The sequence below is a fragment of the Nomascus leucogenys genome, chromosome 20 (assembly GCF_006542625.1).
Source record: "Nomascus leucogenys isolate Asia chromosome 20, Asia_NLE_v1, whole genome shotgun sequence".
NCBI lineage: Eukaryota > Metazoa > Chordata > Mammalia > Primates > Hylobatidae > Nomascus > Nomascus leucogenys.
Window position 1 is genome coordinate 82,818,618 of NC_044400.1, and position 19,356 is coordinate 82,837,973.

The 19,356-nt window shown below is 57.2% G+C and overlaps 1 protein-coding gene across 7 annotated transcripts in view; it reads left to right on the forward strand.

Annotated features, from left to right (window-relative positions):
* The window catches only part of GAK (cyclin G associated kinase), a 79,719-nt gene that overhangs the window by 43,763 nt on the left and 16,600 nt on the right, over window positions 1-19,356 (forward strand). For all 7 annotated transcript variants that reach the window (XM_030801320.1, XM_030801321.1, XM_030801322.1 and 4 more), the window contains 10 exons: window positions 484-632; window positions 1,143-1,265; window positions 1,922-2,055; window positions 6,960-7,154; window positions 7,508-7,625; window positions 8,103-8,182; window positions 15,373-15,566; window positions 16,780-16,926; window positions 17,982-18,458; window positions 18,897-19,067. In XM_030801320.1, coding sequence (XP_030657180.1) covers window positions 484-632; window positions 1,143-1,265; window positions 1,922-2,055; window positions 6,960-7,154; window positions 7,508-7,625; window positions 8,103-8,182; window positions 15,373-15,566; window positions 16,780-16,926; window positions 17,982-18,458; window positions 18,897-19,067 — 1,788 coding nt within the window. The remainder of the gene's footprint in view (window positions 1-483; window positions 633-1,142; window positions 1,266-1,921; window positions 2,056-6,959; window positions 7,155-7,507; window positions 7,626-8,102; window positions 8,183-15,372; window positions 15,567-16,779; window positions 16,927-17,981; window positions 18,459-18,896; window positions 19,068-19,356) is intronic.

Sequence of the window (19,356 nt, forward strand, 5' to 3'; positions counted from 1 at the left end):
CCTCTGCTCCAGCCTCCTCTGCGGCCACAGACTCACAGGGGCGGCCTGGGACCCCTTGGCAGGCAGGCGGCCTGTGCCCAGCGCCTCCAGGCGCAGCAGTGGACAGGGTCAGTGCCAGCCTGGCACCTCCCATGGCTCCCTGAGGTCATGCCAGGACGTGTCCATGGAAAACGAGGGCCTCTGTGCACCAAGCATCCCAGTCACTCATCCCGACGCCTGGAGACCGGGCAGGTGTCAGAAAGCTGTCTCTGGAAGTCCCAGCCACCGTCTTGGTGGGCGTGTGGCTGGGTCCATGCTCCTAGGTCCACCCAGGCCGGGAGTCCGCGGAGGGTGAGGGGGCCGGCTGTGTGGGCAGTGGCTGGTGGAGCTGCCAGAGGCTGCGCTTGCCCAGGGGCGTCAGGAGCAGCGAGGCCTCAGCAGCAGCCTGGCCACGAGGTGCACGTCTCCCAGGGACGGCGGCTGACGCAGGCCTGCTTGTTTCAGTGATGTCGTTCCCAGCAGAAGGTGTGGAGTCAGCGCTCAAAAACAACATCGAAGACGTGCGGTTGTTCCTGGACTCCAAGCACCCAGGGCACTACGCCATCTACAACCTGTCCCCGAGGACCTACCGGCCCTCCAGGTTCCACAACCGGGTGTGTGGCCACAGGCTCTGTGTTGGTGCCACTCCGGCAGCTTCCTTCCGCTCCAGTGCAGGGGCGTAGCTGAGGGCTTTGGCCAGGGTGGGGCTGTGATGGGGACGGCCGGAGGTCTCCTGAGGGGCTGCAGAGCGTGGAGCAGGAGGGAGCGAGGTGGGGTCTCTGTTGCTCTGAGGATGCCGCTTGACGGGAACCCTGGAGGCCCCAGCTTGTCACTGCTTCCCGCCTGCCAGAGGGAGCTCGAGGCCGAGGCATTCCTTCCAGACACGACACTTGTCAGTATGCAAAGGGACTCAAAGCCCAGGAACAGCCGACTGAGCTCTGTCTGCAAGGCCGTGGCAGCGCTAGTGCTCAGGTCCTGCCGCAGAGGTTCTCGCGCAGGTGGACGCCTGTTTATGACACCAGCTGGCGGAGGCCCCCGCACTGCAGGCAGGCTGTCCCTCCTATCTGACCAAGGCTGGGGCGGGGCTCCTCTGCCGTCCGTGCCACCGTGCCCTGTCCCCACAGGTTTCCGAGTGTGGCTGGGCAGCGCGGCGGGCCCCGCACCTGCACACCCTGTACAACATCTGCAGGAACATGCATGCCTGGCTGCGGCAGGACCACAAGAATGTCTGCGTCGTGCACTGCATGGTGAGCTCGAGGGCCCTGCCCTGGCGCCGTCTTTTGTCAAAGTTCATTATTTCATGCATAGTTCAACAGCATCTGAGCACCTGTCATGAGCTGGGGCCTGTTCTTCACCCTGGGACACGGTAGAAAGTCCCTGTGCTTGGTGTCTTTGGATCTGGAGGGGACAGATGCCAGATGGCCCCGCCCTCCCCTCCCCATGTGGCCCTTCCCAGCGTTGACCTGCATGCCCGTGTGGAGGCCACTCTGCCGTCTGGGGAGCCCACCTCCCCTCCTGCGCGGTGGCCACCTAAGAGTCACTTCCAGTTTCCCCCTCTGCAGCGTGAGGCTTAGTGGTGCTTGAGCCTCCCAGGGTGCGGCAGCTGCCACTGTGGTTGATGGAGCTGAGGTTTCCATGAGGGGTCTCTTGCAGGGGTACGGGGCACCAGCAGAGCCTGTTGGAGCGGCCTAGCCCTGTTCTTCGTTAGGGAACCTTCAGTCTCTGTTGGGCTCCGTTCTTGCCTCGGCAGTCACGTTATGTAGGTCCCTAAACATATGCCAGCTTCAGAGAGGAACAGCCCTGCGTCCCTGTAGCCACAGGGCGAGTAGGATGCCTGAGGACCCCGCCAGCCCTCGTCCTGCATGAGTGCGAGGCGCACGCGAGACGTGTCTGTCTGTCCTAGGACGGGAGAGCCGCGTCTGCTGTGGCCGTCTGCTCCTTCCTGTGTTTCTGCCGCCTCTTCAGCACCGCGGAGGCCGCCGTTTACATGTTCAGCATGAAGCGCTGCCCACCAGGCATCTGGCCGTCCCACAAAAGGTACTGCGTGGCCCTCCGGGGACGGGACAGCTCTGTGGGCCCGTGTGGCACTGCCGCCCTTGCTGTGGTGTCTCCTGAGGGGCCAGTCGGTGCCGCTGCAGGCACTGGTGGAAAAGGCAGGCCCGGCCTCGCGGAGCCATGGCTGAGCCCTGGGCTTATGGCCGCAGAGCCCAGGGAGGGTGGACCCTCAGCCACGGTGGTCCTGACTGCTGTGGGGCAGCACCTGCCCAGCTTCTGGGTGGACGCTATGTGAAAATGCCGTGTGGACCACCTGACACAGGTGCTGTGTGGAGCGCCTGACCTGCTCAGACACGAGTACAGTCGCAGCGTGTTTAGGGCCCCGCCAAATGCGGGCTTCTGTGCCGCCCCGCCTCAGCGCGCAGCAGGCTCTCCTTGGCCGCGTGGAGGAGGCTGTTTCTCAAATGCGAGTGTGGCCGCAGCGTGTTTAGGGCTCTCCCTGTTTCTCAGGGCTGCAGGTGTCCACGCACGAGGAGTCCTTCCCAGCATAAAGCCTCCCCGGCCTTGGTCTCAGTGAGGACCTGGTGAGGCTGGAGCAGCCTCCCAGCCTCTGAAAGAGCAGGTCTTGACCTGGACCACAGAGGTCCCAGGAGTTAGGGCCCAGGAGCCAAGGCCGGCCCTATGGCCCCACCGTGGCAGGAGGGAAGAGGAGGGACTCAGGCCTTGGGGGACTCCCCATTCTTCATCCCCTCTGGATGGGCGCACAGCCTGTGGACGGGGCAAGGGTCGGGAGGCCATTCCTGCTGCTGTGGATCCCCAGGGAGAGCCCCGCCTGGTTTGCTCACGGTCTTGGGGGGAGGAGATCATGGCCGCCCCATCCAGCTGTGTCTTCTGTGTGACGCCAGCAAGTGGAGTGCAAAGTCGAGAGCCCCTCCACACATCAAGCTGAAAGCCATTGGCACCGCCAGGCCAGGTGCGTGGGGCCTGCTCAGCAGGGGGCATCTGAGAACCGGGGAGTCTCTTTCCCTGTGGCATGTGGCTGGGCTTCCATGACCCCATCAAATCCCACAGCTCCTTCCTTGGAGGAGCAGAGAGGTACAGAGTGCTGCTCCCACCAGGCAGCTAGCTGGACCAGCTTCAAGTTCATGGCCTTTTCACATTGCTGGCCCAGAATCTAAGGAGAGTCAGGTGCCTGTGGGAGGAGGCGTGTGTGTGTGTGCTGTCTGGGGTGGATGTAACTGGACCTCAGAAGAGAAGGAGGCCAGAAAGAGTCCAACCAGTGGAGGCCAAGTGTCTCAGTGGGCGAGTGAAGCCTCCAGGGTTGCAGGACTGGAAGGGTCCTTGCCCTCTGGAAGGCACAGTCTCTGTGGGCACCCAGAGGACAGATGGGAGAGTGAGGGCCGGGCAAGGGGGCACAGCTACTATGAGGGAGGCCCAGACCTGGCCAAGACCCTTTCTTCTGCCTCCAGATGGAGGAGACGAGAGAAAGAGCTGTACCCTGTGACTCTGAGGGAAATTAAAGTAACTGACTGATGTGCTGGGGACCCTCATGCAGAGTGCACGGTCCAGTGGGCCACTCTTCAGAGCTGTGGAAAGAGGACCCTCATGCAGGTGTGCGGTCCAGTGGGGCACTCGTCAGAGCCATGGAAAGAGGACCCTCATGCAGGTGCGCGGTCCAGTGGGGCATTCGTCAGAGCCGTGGAAAGAGGACCCTCATGCAGGTGCGCGGTCCAGCGGGGCACTCGTCAGAGCCGTGGAAAGAGGACCCTCATGCAGGTGCGCGGTCCAGCGGGGCACTCGTCAGAGCCGTGGAAAGAGGACCCTCATGCAGGTGCACGGTCCAGCGGGGCACTCGTCAGAGCCGTGGAAAGAGGACCCTCATGCAGGTGCGCGGTCCAGTGGGTCATTCGTCAGAGCTGTGGAAAGAGGACCCTCATGCAGGTGTGCGGTCCAGTGGGGCACTCGTCAGAGCCATGGAAAGAGGACCCTCATGCAGGTGTGCGGTCCAGTGGGGCACTCGTCAGAGCCGTGGAAAGAGGACCCTCATGCAGGTGCGCGGTCCAGTGGGGCATCGTCAGAGCCGTGGAAGAGGGGGGGGGGGGGCATCGTCAGAGCCGTGGAAAGAGGACCCTCATGCAGGTGCGCGGTCCAGCGGGGCACTCGTCAGAGCCGTGGAAAGAGGACCCTCATGCAGGTGCACGGTCCAGCGGGGCACTCGTCAGAGCCGTGGAAAGAGGACCCTCATGCAGGTGCGCGGTCCAGTGGGTCATTCGTCAGAGCCGTGGAAAGAGGACCCTCATGCAGGTGTGCGGTCCAGTGGGGCACTCGTCAGAGCCATGGAAAGAGGACCCTCATGCAGGTGTGCGGTCCAGTGGGGCACTCGTCAGAGCCGTGGAAAGAGGACCCTCATGCAGGTGCGCGGTCCAGTGGGCATTCGTCAGAGCCGTGGAAAGAGGACCCTCATGCAGCTGCGCGGTCCAGTGGGCATTCGTCAGAGCCGTGGAAAGAGGACCCTCATGCAGCTGCGCGGTCCAGTGGGGCATTCGTCAGAGCCGTGGAAAGAGGACCCTCATGCAGGTGCGCGGTCCAGTGGGGCATTCGTCAGAGCCGTGGAAAGAGGACCCTCATGCAGGTGCGCGGTCCAGTGGGGCATTCGTCAGAGCCGTGGAAAGAGGACCCTCATGCAGGTGCCGGTCCAGTGGGGCATTCGTCAGAGCCGTGGAAAGAGGACCCTCATGCAGAAGGCAGGCAGGTGCACGGTCCAATGGGCCACTCTTCAGAGCCGTGGAAATGCCAGGAAATAAGCAAATGGAAATCCCTGAAATGAGAACGCCTTCGACATCGCCAAGGCTGAGTCAGTGGCCTTTGGAGCCAGGTCGAGAGATCCTGAAACTGAATCACAGAGAGAAAGCGGGGGGGTAGAACAAGCACCCAAGAGCTGCCTCCACCTCGGGCAGGGCCACACACATGTGGAGTCCAGAAAGGGAAGAGGGAAGTGGGAGCAGTGAAGAAATGATGGCTGAGGATTTCCCAGAATGAGTAACAGATACCAGTCCACAGGTTCAAGAAGCTCAGAGGTCACCAAGCAGGATGAAAGCAAGACAAACACACAAAAACCCACTCAGGTGCATCCCGGTCAGAACTCCTGCAAACCAAGCACAGAGGAAGTGTTGGAGGTGGCCAGAAGAAGATGTGTCAGGTACGAAAAGAAAGATGTCAGCCACAAGGTTCTCGTCAGAAAGCCTAGAACAACCAGTAAGGGCTTTCCTTCGGTGCTGTAATTAAGAAGTCAACAAGAAGTAAAACGAAAACATAAACCTTGCCAAGAGAAGGCAAAAAGAAGAAGAAAAACCAAGAACAGATCAAACAAATAGGAAACAGCCAGCAAGATGGTAGATTTTAATCCAGCCACATCAGTGTTCAGGCTGAACATGAGTGGTTTTGTTTAAAAGACAGGCATTGTCATATGGGACAGAAACGCACGGCTCGGCCACACACTGCAGGAAGCCCTCTTTCAGCACGGAGGCAGAGGCGGGTTCAGAGCAGGATGGTGGGGGAAGAGCGTACTAGTCATTGCTACATGACCCATCACAACACTCGGGCTTAGAAACACACACGTCCGTTCTCTCATGGTCTCCCTGGACCTTGAGGCTTAGCTGAGCCCTCTCCTCTGTTCAAGGTGTTCGCTGCACTGACTCTGAGAAAGCCGATTTCTCTTTCATTTCTGAATCTGCTTCCTTGGCCACTTGGGCTGTTGGCAGGATTTATTTGTTGTGGCTGAAGGACCGGCTGTCCTGGCTCACTGCTGACTGAGCTGGACCACAGTGTCCTGTGGCTGGGAAGACGGGGTCTGCACTGTCACCATAGAAGTGGCGTCACCTGCCTGCCCCACACAAGCTCCAGGAGAGGGCCTCCTGCAGGGCGTGGGTGCCACGAGGTGGGAGGCAGACTCCGGGGGGTTTGTGCTCCACAGAGGCACCATGGGAACGCCAGCCACGGGAAAGCCAGAGCTGTGCTACCAAGGTCAGAGAAAACAGATTCCATTCCACATCCATAAGGCAAAAACTGATCAAATTGGAAGGAGCACTAGACAACTCGTTGTAGGATAGACCTCAACATTTTCCTCTCAGTAATCCATAGAACAAGTAGACAGACCACCAGCAGGGATGTAGAAGAACCGAATGTACCAACCCACGAAGGCCGACACAGCTATAGAGCGTTCTAGGACGTTCCACCCAACAACAGAAAAACACACATTTATTTCTTTCAAATGCACGTGGAATATGCAAGGAGAAAGTTCAGATTTGGGGCTATAAACACACCTCAATAAAGTTTTAAAATTTGAAATCAGAAAAACTATGCTCTCAGGCCACAGTGGAATAAAAATTGAAATCAATACCAGAAGAACATCTGGAAAACTCCCTAAATCTCCACCTCCCAGGTTTAAGCAGTTCTCCTGCCTTAGCCCTCCCGAGTAGCTGGGATTACAGGTGCACACCACCAAGTCTGGCTGATTTTTGTATTTTTAGTAGAGCTGGGGTTTCACCATGTTGCCCAGGCTGGTCTCAAACTCCTGACCTCAGGCAGCCCACCTGCCTTGGCCTCCCAAAGTGCTAGGATTACAGGCGTGAGCCACTGCGCTTGGCCTCAAAATTAAGCAACTTCTAAATAACCCATGAGTAAAAGTGGGAGTATCACGAGAAATGTAAAAATATCTTGAACTAGGGTGTATTTTTAAGACTCTGTCTTAAAAATACATATATGTATACACACACACATATATATATATAACTAAATGAAAATTATAACATCAGATTTGTTAGGAGCAACTAAAACATTGCTACAAGGGAAATTTCTAGCATGAAAGACTCCTATTCGAAAGACAAAATCAGCTGTGTGGTCCCCTCAGGGCACATCACATGGTGACGCGGCACGTCTGCCCCCAGGTACATCGAGTACATGTGTGACATGGTGGCAGAGGAGCCCATCACACCCCACAGCAAGCCCATCCTGGTGAGGGCCGTGGTCATGACGCCCGTGCCACTGTTCAGCAAGCAGAGGAGCGGCTGCAGGCCCTTCTGTGAGGTCTACGTGGGGGACGAGCGTGTGGCCAGCACCTCCCAGGAGTACGACAAGATGCGGTGAGTGCAGCGGCGGCCCCACGCCGTGCTCCCTCAGCCTCACCCCTCCGGAAAACCATTAAAGAGGAGCCCTGGCCTTGCCGGGAACAGGCGCTTGCTGAGGTGGACATGTTTGGAAATGTAGCGTCTGTGGCAGGTCACTTGGGATCCTGGTCAGCAGCGGGAGGTTACAGGGATCCGAGTGTCCAGGAGACGTCAGAATTCTTGTGAGGCTCTTCATGGGGGTTATTCTTTATTGGGTATCACACGTTTTAGCTGAGTGGACAATTTCTCATTCTGTTTGTTGTTGTTTTTGTTTGGTTGGTTTTGGGGGGTTTTTTTGTTTATTTTTTCTCTCGTCATTCTGTCCTTAGGGATTTTAAGATTGAGGATGGCAAAGCGGTGATTCCCCTGGGCGTCACAGTGCAAGGAGACGTGCTCATTGTCATCTATCATGCCCGGTCCACTCTGGGTGGCCGGCTGCAGGCCAAGGTGAGAGAGCCTGTGGCTTGCCCGGTGCTCCCCACTCACGCCCAGGCTCGTGGGGGGCTGGGGGCCATGGTGCGCTCACTTCTCACCGAGGGTCCAGGGTGCTCGCTGTTTGGTGAGTGCTGTGGGCTCTCATGTGGCGACTGCCCCACAGTGCCCCCTGCTTGCCCCGTGCACTCGACGCGGCAGGATCTCAGCCTGAAAAGCCTGGCGTTTCCATCGAGACTGAGTTTGCGTGTCCACTTGGGGCAGCCCCCACGGCAGTGCCGTGAAGCAGCTTGTGGGCCCGTGCATTCTCCTCGGGGCTACCTGCCACACACAGACCCTCTCCCGCTTCCCCAACATGTGGCACGGGGGCGCTGTCTGTGCCTGCAGCACCATGAGCTGCTCTCAGAGCTCGCCCGTTGGGAAAAATTCACCTGTGGCCCCAGGATCTGGATTCACCCTCCACGCGGGACGTCATGTTTGCTCTCTTTGCAGATGGCATCCATGAAGATGTTCCAGATTCAGTTCCACACGGGGTTTGTGCCTCGGAACGCCACCACTGTGAAATTTGCCAAGTATGTTGGTGCCGCGTGTGCTCGGTGGGGAGGGATGTGCCCTGTGCCGCAGCACCTGCATGTGGGCCGGTTGTGGGAGCGCCAGGGGGAGTGGCGGGCTGTGTGACTGCCACTTGGTGGCGCTAGGCCTGCTCCTGGGCCATCCAGGAGCTGCGCGTGTGCAGGCTGCTGGGGTGGACCTGGTGGCTGCTGCTCTGCACCCCCGTTGGTGTGTGTGTCTATTAGAATTTAGCCCTCACACCCGGGCGTGACGTGAGCAGGTGAACGGGTGGCGGCTGCATCTTAGCAAACGTTCCTGAGCCTGCTGTGTGCAGAGTGCCCTGCCAGGCGGAGGTTGGAGATGATGCGGGGCAATCCTGTGTGGAAGCTCACACTCTGTTGTTAGCTCCCTCTGTAAACAAGCACAGCCACGGGATGGCCCTCACCCCCGCCATGCCCAGCACCTGTTAGCTCCCTGTCCTCTTGACTTCGGCGCCCACCTGTGCATACCCTGCCCTCTGCAGGCTCAGGTGCAGATGTGGTGAGCAGCAAAGCAGGCTCTCACACCCGGGCGTTCTGATTCTAACTGGAGGTCTTTCTTTTTTTTTTTGAGACAGAGTCTCGCTCTAACGCCCAGGCCGGAGTGCAATGGCGCGATCTCGGCTCACTGCAACTCCACCCACCAGGCTCAAGCGATTCTCTCGCCTCAGCCTCCTGAGTAGCTGGGATTACAGATCTGCACCACCACGCATGGCTAATTTTTGTATTTTTAGTAGAGGTGGGTTTCGCTATGTTGGCCAGGCTGGTCTTGAACTCCTGACCTCAAGTGATCCGCCCGCCTCGGCCTCCCATTTAACTGGAGATCTTTCTACTCAACCACAGGCAGGTTTATCCGCCAAGACACAGTGGAACAAACGTTGTTCCAGGAGCCAGAGGAGGCACCCACGGCGGCTTCCAAGACAGAGGCTGTGGCTGCAGGGCCTGCTGTGTTCAGGCTCTGTGCTCTTGGTTCCTACCCAGTAGACAAAGGGAAGCCTTGGGCCAGACCCACGGGGATGCTGGGGGGTTCTGCACCTTGGGAGGGGTGCTGGCCTGGCCTGGGTGAGCTCAGGAAGAGCTGGTGCCTGCTGCTGTCACAGACGGCCTGCACCAGGAGACCGGGGCGTCTTCTCGTGTTTTTCTGTCTCTGTGATTCTTTTTTTACATCTCTTGTCTTTGTTGTGTCTTACGCTTTTCTTTTTTTAACTCACATATTCACAACTTTAATAATTTCATTTCTTTTTTCCTCCTTTGGAGGAAGAAAAACACCCAGTGCTCTTAGAGTTTTCAGCCACGGTGGAGGTGGTGCTTAAAATAGTGTTTTAAAGACCAAGGTACTGATGGTGACGAGGAAAATGTCGGTGAAGGACCTGTCGGGGATTCAGATGCTGGAGGCAGGAGGCAGGGACTTTGGTAACTGATTGATTATTCAAGAAAGTCGGGGGAATGATGGGAATTTCGCCAGAGATCTGGAACATAAAAAGGAGACAGATGTGAATTCTAGAACTGAAAAATATTACAGCCGAAATGAAGGCTTCAGTACATGGTTAACAGTGGAATAGGCACAGCAGAACAGACGGTGAATTGGTAGAAAAGATCTTCGATGGCAGCGCAGCGAAGAAACGACGGAAGGAGACACGTGCAGAGAGGGTCATGAGAGAGACTGGCACCGCGGGGGCCTGGCGTGCTTTTACTGAAGTTCTAGGAGAAGAGAGAGAGTGGAACAGAAATAATACTTGAAAAATCATTGGCCAAAAATTTTCCTAAACTGATGGAGGACATCAGAACCATGGAATCAGAAGCTCTGCAGATGCCAAAGAGGATACTTTTTTTTTAACAAAAAGAAGAAAAGAGGTTCAGTACCTCAGAGCATCCTGGTTGAATTGCTGGAACCCAAAGAGAACAATCTCCAGCCCCTGGGGACGGGACAGGGGTGGGAATGCATGACCTGCAGAGTGACACCCGAAGGCAGCTGTGGTGCGCTGTCTCTAACGTGCTGTCTCTAAAGTGCTGAGAGACACCCGAAGGCAGCCGTGGTGCGCTGTCTCTAAAGTGCTGAGAGAAAAATACGGGAATTCTATATCCGGTGAAATTATCCTTGAAATATGAAAGCCAGTTAAAGATGTCTTCAGCCAAGCAAAGGATGAGAGAGTTGATTGTTGGCAGAACTGCTTCATTTCAGCAAATATCCAAGGCAAGCCTGCAAAGCCTGCAAAGCCTGCAAAGCCTGCGGCCTGGGGAAGGAAGGGCAGGGAGGCTGGAATGCATGACTGTGGTGAAATGACACCAGCACCAGCTGCTTAAAACACCAATACTAACGTCCCGTGGGTTTTCAAACCTGTTTGGTAGTAACGTGACAGCAGGAGCACCAGTGCACACCTGTGCACACACCAGCAGGAACACCAGCGCGCGTGCACACACGCACAGCTGAGGAGGGGATTAACCAAGGGAATGTGTTTCAGGAGCTCTGTCACCAGGAAGCAGGGAATGTACCTATCCCTAGGGCAGATTAAAGATACACTCAAGAAGAAAAATGGAACAAAAAATATGTGATTAATTCACAAGAACAACATAGAGATAAAGAAACAAACCCAGATGGGATATAGATAGAAAACAGCCAGCTGGTAGACCGACGCCCCGCTGTGCCTGTCAGTCATCCCATTGAAGGTGAATAGAAGACACACTCCAGTTAATCGGGCTGGATTAGAAACCAGGCTCACACAAAACTGAAGTCTGTACTGCTTACAGGAGCCATACTTCAAAACCCATGCACACGGAGACCCAGCAAGGCTGAAGTGGAATAATTGGAAATCGCTTGCCATGCAGACCATAGCAGGAAGAAGGCTGGTGTCACTGTTGATATCAGGTGGGACAGACCAAGGCAGCGGGTGACGGGTGACGCTGCAGGGGCGAGGGCGATGACATGGCTTCAGTACAGGCAGCACAAAGGGGCAGAAGGGGGGTGACGTTGACAGGCCCACGCTGATGGCCGCCTCTCTCCGCAGGCAGTGGAACAGGTAGACAGGAACATCAGGATATAGTTTTTTTTACAAGGTTTAACCAACCTGACCTGAGTTCTGCAAACTTCAGCAAATACTTGGAGAAATGGCATCTGTTCAAGTGGGCGTTTATTAAAGTGGACTCCACGTTGGGTAGTACAGCAAGTCTCAAGACATCTCAACAGTGGATTAAAGTGGGAATCAGTGACAGGAAAACACCCAGAGACCGTATGCTCGTTCAGTAACCTGTGTGCCAAACAGGAAATCACTGTTGAAATGAGAAGATATTTTAAACGCAGTGATAATCAGAATACCACTTACCAGATGTGTGGGGTGCATCTAAAGCAGGGTTTAGAGGAAATTTGTAACCTAAACGCATACATTAAAAGGAAGAAAGGTTGGTTGGGCACAGTGGCTTACAGCTGTGATTCCAACACTTTGGGAGGCAAGAGGATTGCTTGAACCTGGGAGATCAAGGCTGCAAGGCTGCAGTGAGCTGTGAGCAAAACCCTGTCTCAAAAAAAAAAGAAAAAAAAAAAAGAAAATGTTGGAAGTTGGTGACCTAAACTCGTTATCTCAAGAAGTTAGAAACAGAACAGCAAATTAAACTCAGAAAAGTAGGTGGAAAAAAATAATCAAAGGTAGGAACAGAATTCAGTTAAAAACAAGCATACTGGCCAGGCCTGGTGGCTCATGCCTGTAATCCCAGCACTTAGGGAGCCTGAGGCAGGTGGATCACCTGAGGTCAGGAGTTCAAGACCAGCATGGCCAACATGGTGATACTCCATCTCTACTAAAAATACAAAAATTAGATGGGCGTGGTGGTGGACGCCACCTACTTGGGAGGCTGAGGCAGGAGAATCGCTTGAACCCGGGAGGCGGAGCTTGGAGTGAGCCGAGATCGTGTCATTGCACTCCAGCCTGGGTGACAAGTGAAACTCCATCTCAAAAAAAAAAGTAAGTGTACTATCGGAAAAGTCAGTAAAGCCAAAAGATGTTTCTTTGGATTCTCTGAAAAGATTAATTGAATCCTTAACAACTCCTCTGCTCAAGAAAGGGAGAGAGAACACGGACTCCCAGGGTGGGAAACCAAGGGAGACTGGGGTTCCGTAGATGTTCAGACAGTGTGTGAGGTGCGGAGAGGAGCGCCATTCTGAGTGGAATGGGCAAATTATCTGACAAATGCCTCTCGAAACACACCTGTGAAGAAATACGGCATTGGAACGTCTGTGAAAGAAATGTATTCTGTAATTTAAGATCTTCCTGTAGGCCGGGCACTGCAGCTCACGCCTGTAATCCCAGCACTTTGGAAGGCTAAGATGGGAGGATCACTTGAGCTAGAAGTTTGAGACCAGCCTAGTTAACATGGTGAGGCCCTGTCTCTACAAAAAAAAATTTTTTAAATCAGCCGGATGTGGTGGTGCACGCCTGTGGCCCCAGCTACTCAGGAGGCTGAGGTGGGAGAATCGCTTGAGCCTGGGAGGCCTAAGTAAGCTGTGGTGAGCCGTGATTGTGTGCGCACACAAAAGAACCTCGTAGGAAAGGAGAATTGCAAGCCAGATCTCAGGAATTTAGATAGAAAAATTCTAAACAAAATGTTAGCTAAAAGAACCCAGTGTTATGTAACAAGGATAACATGTCTTGACATCTGGTTTATTTCAGGAACGTGAAGTGGTTTTAACATTTGAAAGTTGGTCAGTCACCGTAATTCACCATGTTAGCTGAGCAAAGGCAAAAACCAGGCGAAGTTTTCGCAGATAAAGCATGATAAGAATGAGGGCTCCTTTCTCATCAAAGTGCTCAGCAGAGAGGAACAGAAGGAAACCTTCTTAGGCCGATGAAGAGTAGCCACAGAAACCCTAAAGTACCACAGCTGCTCATGACCCATCTGGACATTTCCCTCCTGAGTTTGCCAACAGAGCAAGGGTTTCATTCTCACTATCCAGTATTTTATGGTCGGTCTTAGCCAGTGCAGTAAGGCAAGAAAAAGAAAGAAAGGGTGGAAGAAGTGGAAGTGTCAGCTGTTGCTTTTCACAGGTAGCATGATTGTTTTCAGCAAGAAACCCTAAGGAGACTGCACACTCTCAGAACGAGCAGATAGATCTAATGAGATGGCTGAATGTGAAGTTAGACATGGGGCAGCAGGAGAGGAGCACGTGGAGCGTGCGTGGGCCCTGCACGGCAAGCCTGCGCTGTGCCTGGGTGAGAGGCGTGTTCCCTGCATGGCGAGCCTGTGCTGTGCCTGGGTGAGGGGCACAGGGTTGCAGCCATGGCACAGGTGTAACAGCTGAGCCTGTCAGGAGTCCCCTCTGCCCTGTTGGAGCTAGTCTGGCAGTACACTGCCAGAGGCCGTGTCCTCTGCAGTCCAGGGCTCTCGGGAGCGGCCAGCCCTGCTCACAGACCTCATTGTGCCCTCAGCGCCAGGCTGGGTGAGCCGAGCCCGCAGGCCCAGTGCCCAGGGCCATCTCAAGGGGCAGCTGGGGGAGGGAGGCTGGGCATGAGCAGCACTCCCTCTGGGGCTGCCCAAGTTCGGTCTGTCCCAGGACCCAAGCCTGTCTGTCCGACACACTCCCTCCCTCCGTGCCCCTCCCGCTGTGCCTCTCTGCCCTCGGTCGTGACCGATCTGAGCCTCCGCTGCAGTGGCCGTCGGATTCTCTGCTGGCTCCTCTGCAGAGGTTGCCTCCTGCACATCTCCACGCCAGCTGTGCCACCACTGTGCAGTCCTTGCTACTCCTGACGACAGACAGCGGCACGCAGAGAGGCTCGGGTGCAGGGGGAAGCTCGTGTTGGCCCCGGCTGGAGTGCACGTCAGTCCCGGCTTCGGCCGTGGCCACCTCCACCCAGAGCCCTGAGTGGGCATCGAGGGGGCGCTACTCTGCGTGAGGTTGGCCACCCCTCAGGGCAGGCACAGGGTACTCTCCCCTCGTGCAGGGAGAGGATGTTTTAGGGGTGAGCAGGAAGGGGCAAACTAGAGGCCTTCACACATCACAGGCATGTGTGGAGCTCAGAGAAGTGACATTTAAAACCAGCAGTGGCTCTGACCCACACAGACCGCCAGGCCTGTCTCCCTGCCCTCCCTCGGTGTATCCCACCCTGCTCTGGCTGTTCCTGGCCCTGCCCTCCCTCGGCGTATCCCACTGTGCTCCGGGTGCTCCTGGCCCTGCAGACGCTGGTAGCCTGGGTTTTCCAGGAACCGGCCGCCACTCTTGTGTTTCTTCTTTATTTTCTTAGGTATACAAAATTCAACATGTAGAGATTTTAGGTGGCATAAAATAAGGCAGGCATGGGGAGCCTGCTGCCCGCTGGAGAGCCCGGGCTTATCAGTGCAGTTCATGACAGTGGGATCAAAGATGATCATAGGAAATGTGTGAAATAGCCTGGAATTCCTTAGAGAGCTGTGGGGCCAGGAAATGGTCAGTGTCAGGTCACACCTGTCTCCTCGTGCGGCCAACACCCCAAGGCGGGCCCTGTTGATCCCTGCCCCTGCTCCCCACAGCTCAGCCAGTGCTGCCTCCCCAGCCCCACGGTGGACACGGCTTTGTTTTCCCCGGAATCATGTTCCCAATTCCCTGGCAGCCGGATTCTAGAGGTCTTGGTTTTATGGGCATCTGTTGACAGTTGTGGATTTTTGTCAGGGCAGACGTCGTCATTTTTGTGGAAAACACGTTTAGTATCCCAGAGTACGTGCTCTGAGCTGCCAGGTGGCCGAAGTCTGTGTATGCTGGGCAGTGAGGGCCAACGCCTGCCTTGGAAACCTGGGGTCCCACCTCAGAGCTGCCCGCCTGGGTGCCAGAGTCGCCGGACGTTGTCCCGTCTACTCTGAGCACGCGTCCTCCCCTGGACTTGCAGGAAACGTGGTGGCCCCGCCGGTGCCCCTCTGCCTTGAACACATTTGCGGGCATCCCCACTGTGACGTCCGAGGAGCGAGTGAAATGAGGCTCTTCTGGGGCCGTGACCAGGGGGTGCTGGTGCCCTGTGGGTTCCTGGGACAGCTGCTGGGTCGGCTCACAGGGCTCCAGCTTCCGCAGGCAGGGGTGGCCAGCTGCCCTGGTTGTTCTCACCCCACTGCCTGCAGCTGCCATCTGTTTCTGTGCACGTTTCTTTAGTGAATGTTCAAGGGACTTACAGACGACTTGGGCAGCCTTCCTAAGTGGCGTCTACTCGTAACTGCAGGTATGACCTGGATGCGTGTGACATTCAAGAGAAATACCCGGATTTATTTCAAGTGAACCTAGAAGTGGAGGTGGAGCCCAGGGACAGGCCGAGCCGGGAAGCCCCGCCATGGGAGAACTCGAGCATGAGGGGGCTGAACCCCAAAATCCTGTTTTCCAGCCGGGAGGAGCAGCAAGACATTCTATCTAAGTTTGGTAAGATCCCGCAGGTGAATCGAGGGAATCCTGTTCTGGTGAGTGTGGAGAGAGACCCCTTTGGCCGAACTCTGGCAGGGCTGGGCCACCGCGCCTGCTGCTGCACCCAGGCCCTGAGCAGCTTGGGCTGCAGGCGGTTTTGGAAACTCCGTCCTGGATGTTGGACACCACCACCAGCTACACCAGAGAAGGAGGACTCGCAGGCTGCAATTTCTGAGGCCCGTGGGCAGGGACAGAGGCAGAGGCAGGAAAACCTGGGCTCCTGGAGCGAAGCAGGGTTTTGTCCCGGGTATGTGTCTGGGTCAGATTTTTGTCACGTGTGCTGGACACACGTCCACTCTCACTGTGAGCCTCGGGCCTGCTGGCAGCACGTGGAACAGAACCCTCGCTCCTTTCGCTCTTCAAAAAGGCAGCCCAGGAAGCGCTGGCAGGTGGGCCCAGGGCCGCCCACTGCCCATGCCACGCTTGTTCTCGGCTCTCGGTTTGCAGTGTTTGCGTTTTTTTTCTGAGCATCTTCAGCGTCCCTGAAAGAGGCTGTATGTGTGACGTGTCCGTGCTGTGTATGTGTCCATGGGTGGCATGTGCCCATGTGCCATATATGTGTGTGCACGAGTGGTGTGTGCATTCCTGTGTACTGTGCATCTGTGTGTGCATTCGTGTGTACAGTGCATTTGTGTGTGCATTTGCGTGTACCATGCATCTGTGTATGTGCTGTGTGTGCATTCGTGTATACCGTGCATCTGTGTATGTGCTGTGTGTGCATTCGTGTGTACCGTGCATCTGTGTGTGTGCTCTGTGTGCATTCGTGTGTACCGTGCATCTGTGTGTGTGCTGTATGTGCATTCATTTGTACCCTGCATCTGTGTATGTGCTGTGTGTGTGTTTGTGTGTACTGTGCATCTGTGTGCCGTGTGTACTCATGTGTACCCTGCATCTGTGGCGTTTGATGCCTCAGTGGTGGGTTCCTTGTGCGTGTTCATGTGTGCATGTGCTGTGCCCGAGTGTGCACACATGGCCCAGAGCAGCATCCGAGTGGATAGCAGGAATCTGTTCACAGAGATCCCCTCCCCGTCATGTCACTGGTCTGCTTTACCAGTGGCCTGGCCTGCCACGAGGCTGGCACCCGCCTGGCTGCACTTCCCAGCTCTGGGGTCAGTGTTGCCCCGAGGCTGCTGGCCAGTGCCGGTGCCCTGACGCCCTCTGTCTCCTGCAGGGAAGCCGGAGCTTCCCCGGCAGCCCGGCTCCACGGCTCAGTATGATGCTGGGGCAGGGTCCCCGGAAGCCGAACCCACGGACTCCGACTCACCGCCAAGCAGCAGCGCGGACGCCAGCCGCTTCCTGCACACGCTGGACTGGCAGGGTAGGCAGCGTCCCTGGACCGGGCCACTTGCAGAGGGCAGGCCCCTGGTCTGGAGGTGTCCTGGGGCAGGGCAAGCGTCTTGGGAGATGGGCCTCGGGCAGAGCTGAGCTGCACCACAGTGGGGCTGTGCACCCGGCACGTCAGCCCATTCTTTAATGGCTCACGAGCTAAGAATGATTTCATATCTTTTTAAAGGTGAAAAGAAAAGAACATGCCCACAAAGTCTGAAATACTGACCCTCGCTCTTCACCCCAGTCTGTGGGCCTGGGGAGTCTGGCAGCGTGGGCCATTGCTGGCGGGGCCCCTGGGTACAAGGGAAGGGCCTGGGTGGAGGGACAGTTTGTCCCCACCTGGGGATCCCACACCTCTCTCTGCCCACAGCCCCCAGTGGGCTCCCAGCCCCTCCGAGGCTTTTCAGGAAAACACCTGGGCGCCGTCACTGGACCTCGCCCCAGACACACCCCAAGGGACGCCCCTGCCACTTCCTGTCCCAGCACCCTTGGCCGTCCCAGCAGGGTCGTCCCTTCTGCTGCCTGTTCCCAGAGCACCCTCGATTGGTGTTCCTCCCCCCCCAGTGCTGCCATGCGGCCCCCACTTGACTCAGCCTGAGGCACCGCGGAGGCCCAGGCGGAGAGAGCCGCAGGCAGACCCTTGAGGCACAGGCTGGAGGTGGGCGTGCTGGAGACACCTCAGGAACAACCCCCCCCCCCCCCGCCCGCCCAGAAGCTTCTGCAGCACTCGCCAAGGCCCTGGGCCGAGGAGGTGCCGAGGGGCCGTGCCGTGGGGACCCTGGTGCTGGCCATGTGGGTTCACCAAGGCCGTGGGCCGAGGAGGCCCTGAGGGGACGTGCCATGGGGACCCTGGTGCTGGCCGTGTGTGTTCACCAAGGCCCTGGGCCAAGGAGGTGCTGAGAGGCAGTGCCATGGGGACTCTGGTGCTGGCCATGTGGGTTCGCCAAGGCCGTGGGCCGAGGAGGCCCTGAGGGGATGTGCCGTGGGGACCCTGGTGCTGGCCGTGTGGTCTCACCAGCCTGTGGTTTTGTTTCTTTTTCACAGAAGAGAAAGAGGCAGAGACAGGTGCAGAAAATGCCTCTCCCAAGGAGAGCGAGTCTGCCCTGATGGAGGACAGAGACGAGAGTGAGGTGTCAGACGAAGGGGGCTCCCCGATCTCCAGCGAGGGCCAGGAGCCCAGGGCCAACCTGGAGCCCCCCGGCCCGGCAGCAGGGCTGGTACAGCAGGACTTGGTTTTTGAGGTGGAGACGCCGGCTGTGCTGCCGGAGCCTGTGCCACAGGAAGACGGGGTGGACCTCCTGGGCCTGCACTCCGAGGTGGGCGCAGGGCCAGCTGTACCCCCACAGGCCTGCAGGGCCCCCTCCAGCAACACCGACCTGCTCAGCTGCCTCCTTGGGCCCCCCGAGGCCGCCTCCCAGGGGCCCCCGGAGGATCTGCTCAGTGAGGCCCCCCTGCTCCTGGCAAGCCCGGCCCCTCCCCTGAGCGTGCAGAGCACCCCAAGAGGAGGGCCCCCTGCCGCTGGTACGTGTTTCTGTTCTGAAGGCGAGTGGCTTCACGGTAGATGAGTGATGAGGCTGAGTCATTCTCACTGCATGGGCATGTCTCGAAGGTGCTTGCAGGAAGGGAACGTGCCCTCCCCCCACCTCCCCCAGGAGCAGCCTCGGGGTCACGGCAGGGTTCTGCGCTGCCTGCCTGAGCTCACGGGCTGGGAGCTGCCGGCTTCTCCATCTCAGCAGTGTTGCTGTATCTGTGGGAAAGTCATCCTGAGGCATGGGGCACGGGGAGGCGTGGGGCACGGGGAGCCCCTGGGCTGACTGCCTCAGTGCCCCTGCGAGGGCAGCCGTGGGGTCTGGGCTGCCCAGCTGGAGTGGCCTCTTGGGCAGACCTGACTCCAGAGCTGGGCTCCTTTGTCCTCAGGCAGCCGGGCTGAGTCCTCCCCATGCCTGCCTGTCCCCACAGCTGACCCCTTTGGCCCGCTCCTGCTGTCTTCAGGCAGCGACTCCCAGCCCTGCACCAATCCTGATCTCTTCAGCGAATTTCTCAATTCTGACTCTGTGACCGTCCCACCATCCTTCCCGTCTGCCCACAGCGCTCCGCCCCCGTCCTGCAGCGCCGACTTCCTGCACCTGGGTAAGCGCCTCTCGCCTGGCAGCCAGCTCTCTGTGACTGCCTCCCTCAGGACCGCAGCCTGTGGTGGGAAGCAGAGCTGTGGGTCTCAGGCAGTGGTGGGGCTGGACTGTGTGGCCTCCAGGTGCCCTTCCTTGCGGCCCAAGCATCCTGCAGGATGTCCCAGAGGTCAGGACAGACTGCTCCCTGCTCTGTCTCCTCGAACGATCCCCAAACCTGGAACAGGTTGTGGGGGCCTGCCGTGCCTCGGTCGTCTGTGACTGGCAACAGGTGTTTCTCGAGGCCTCCTCAG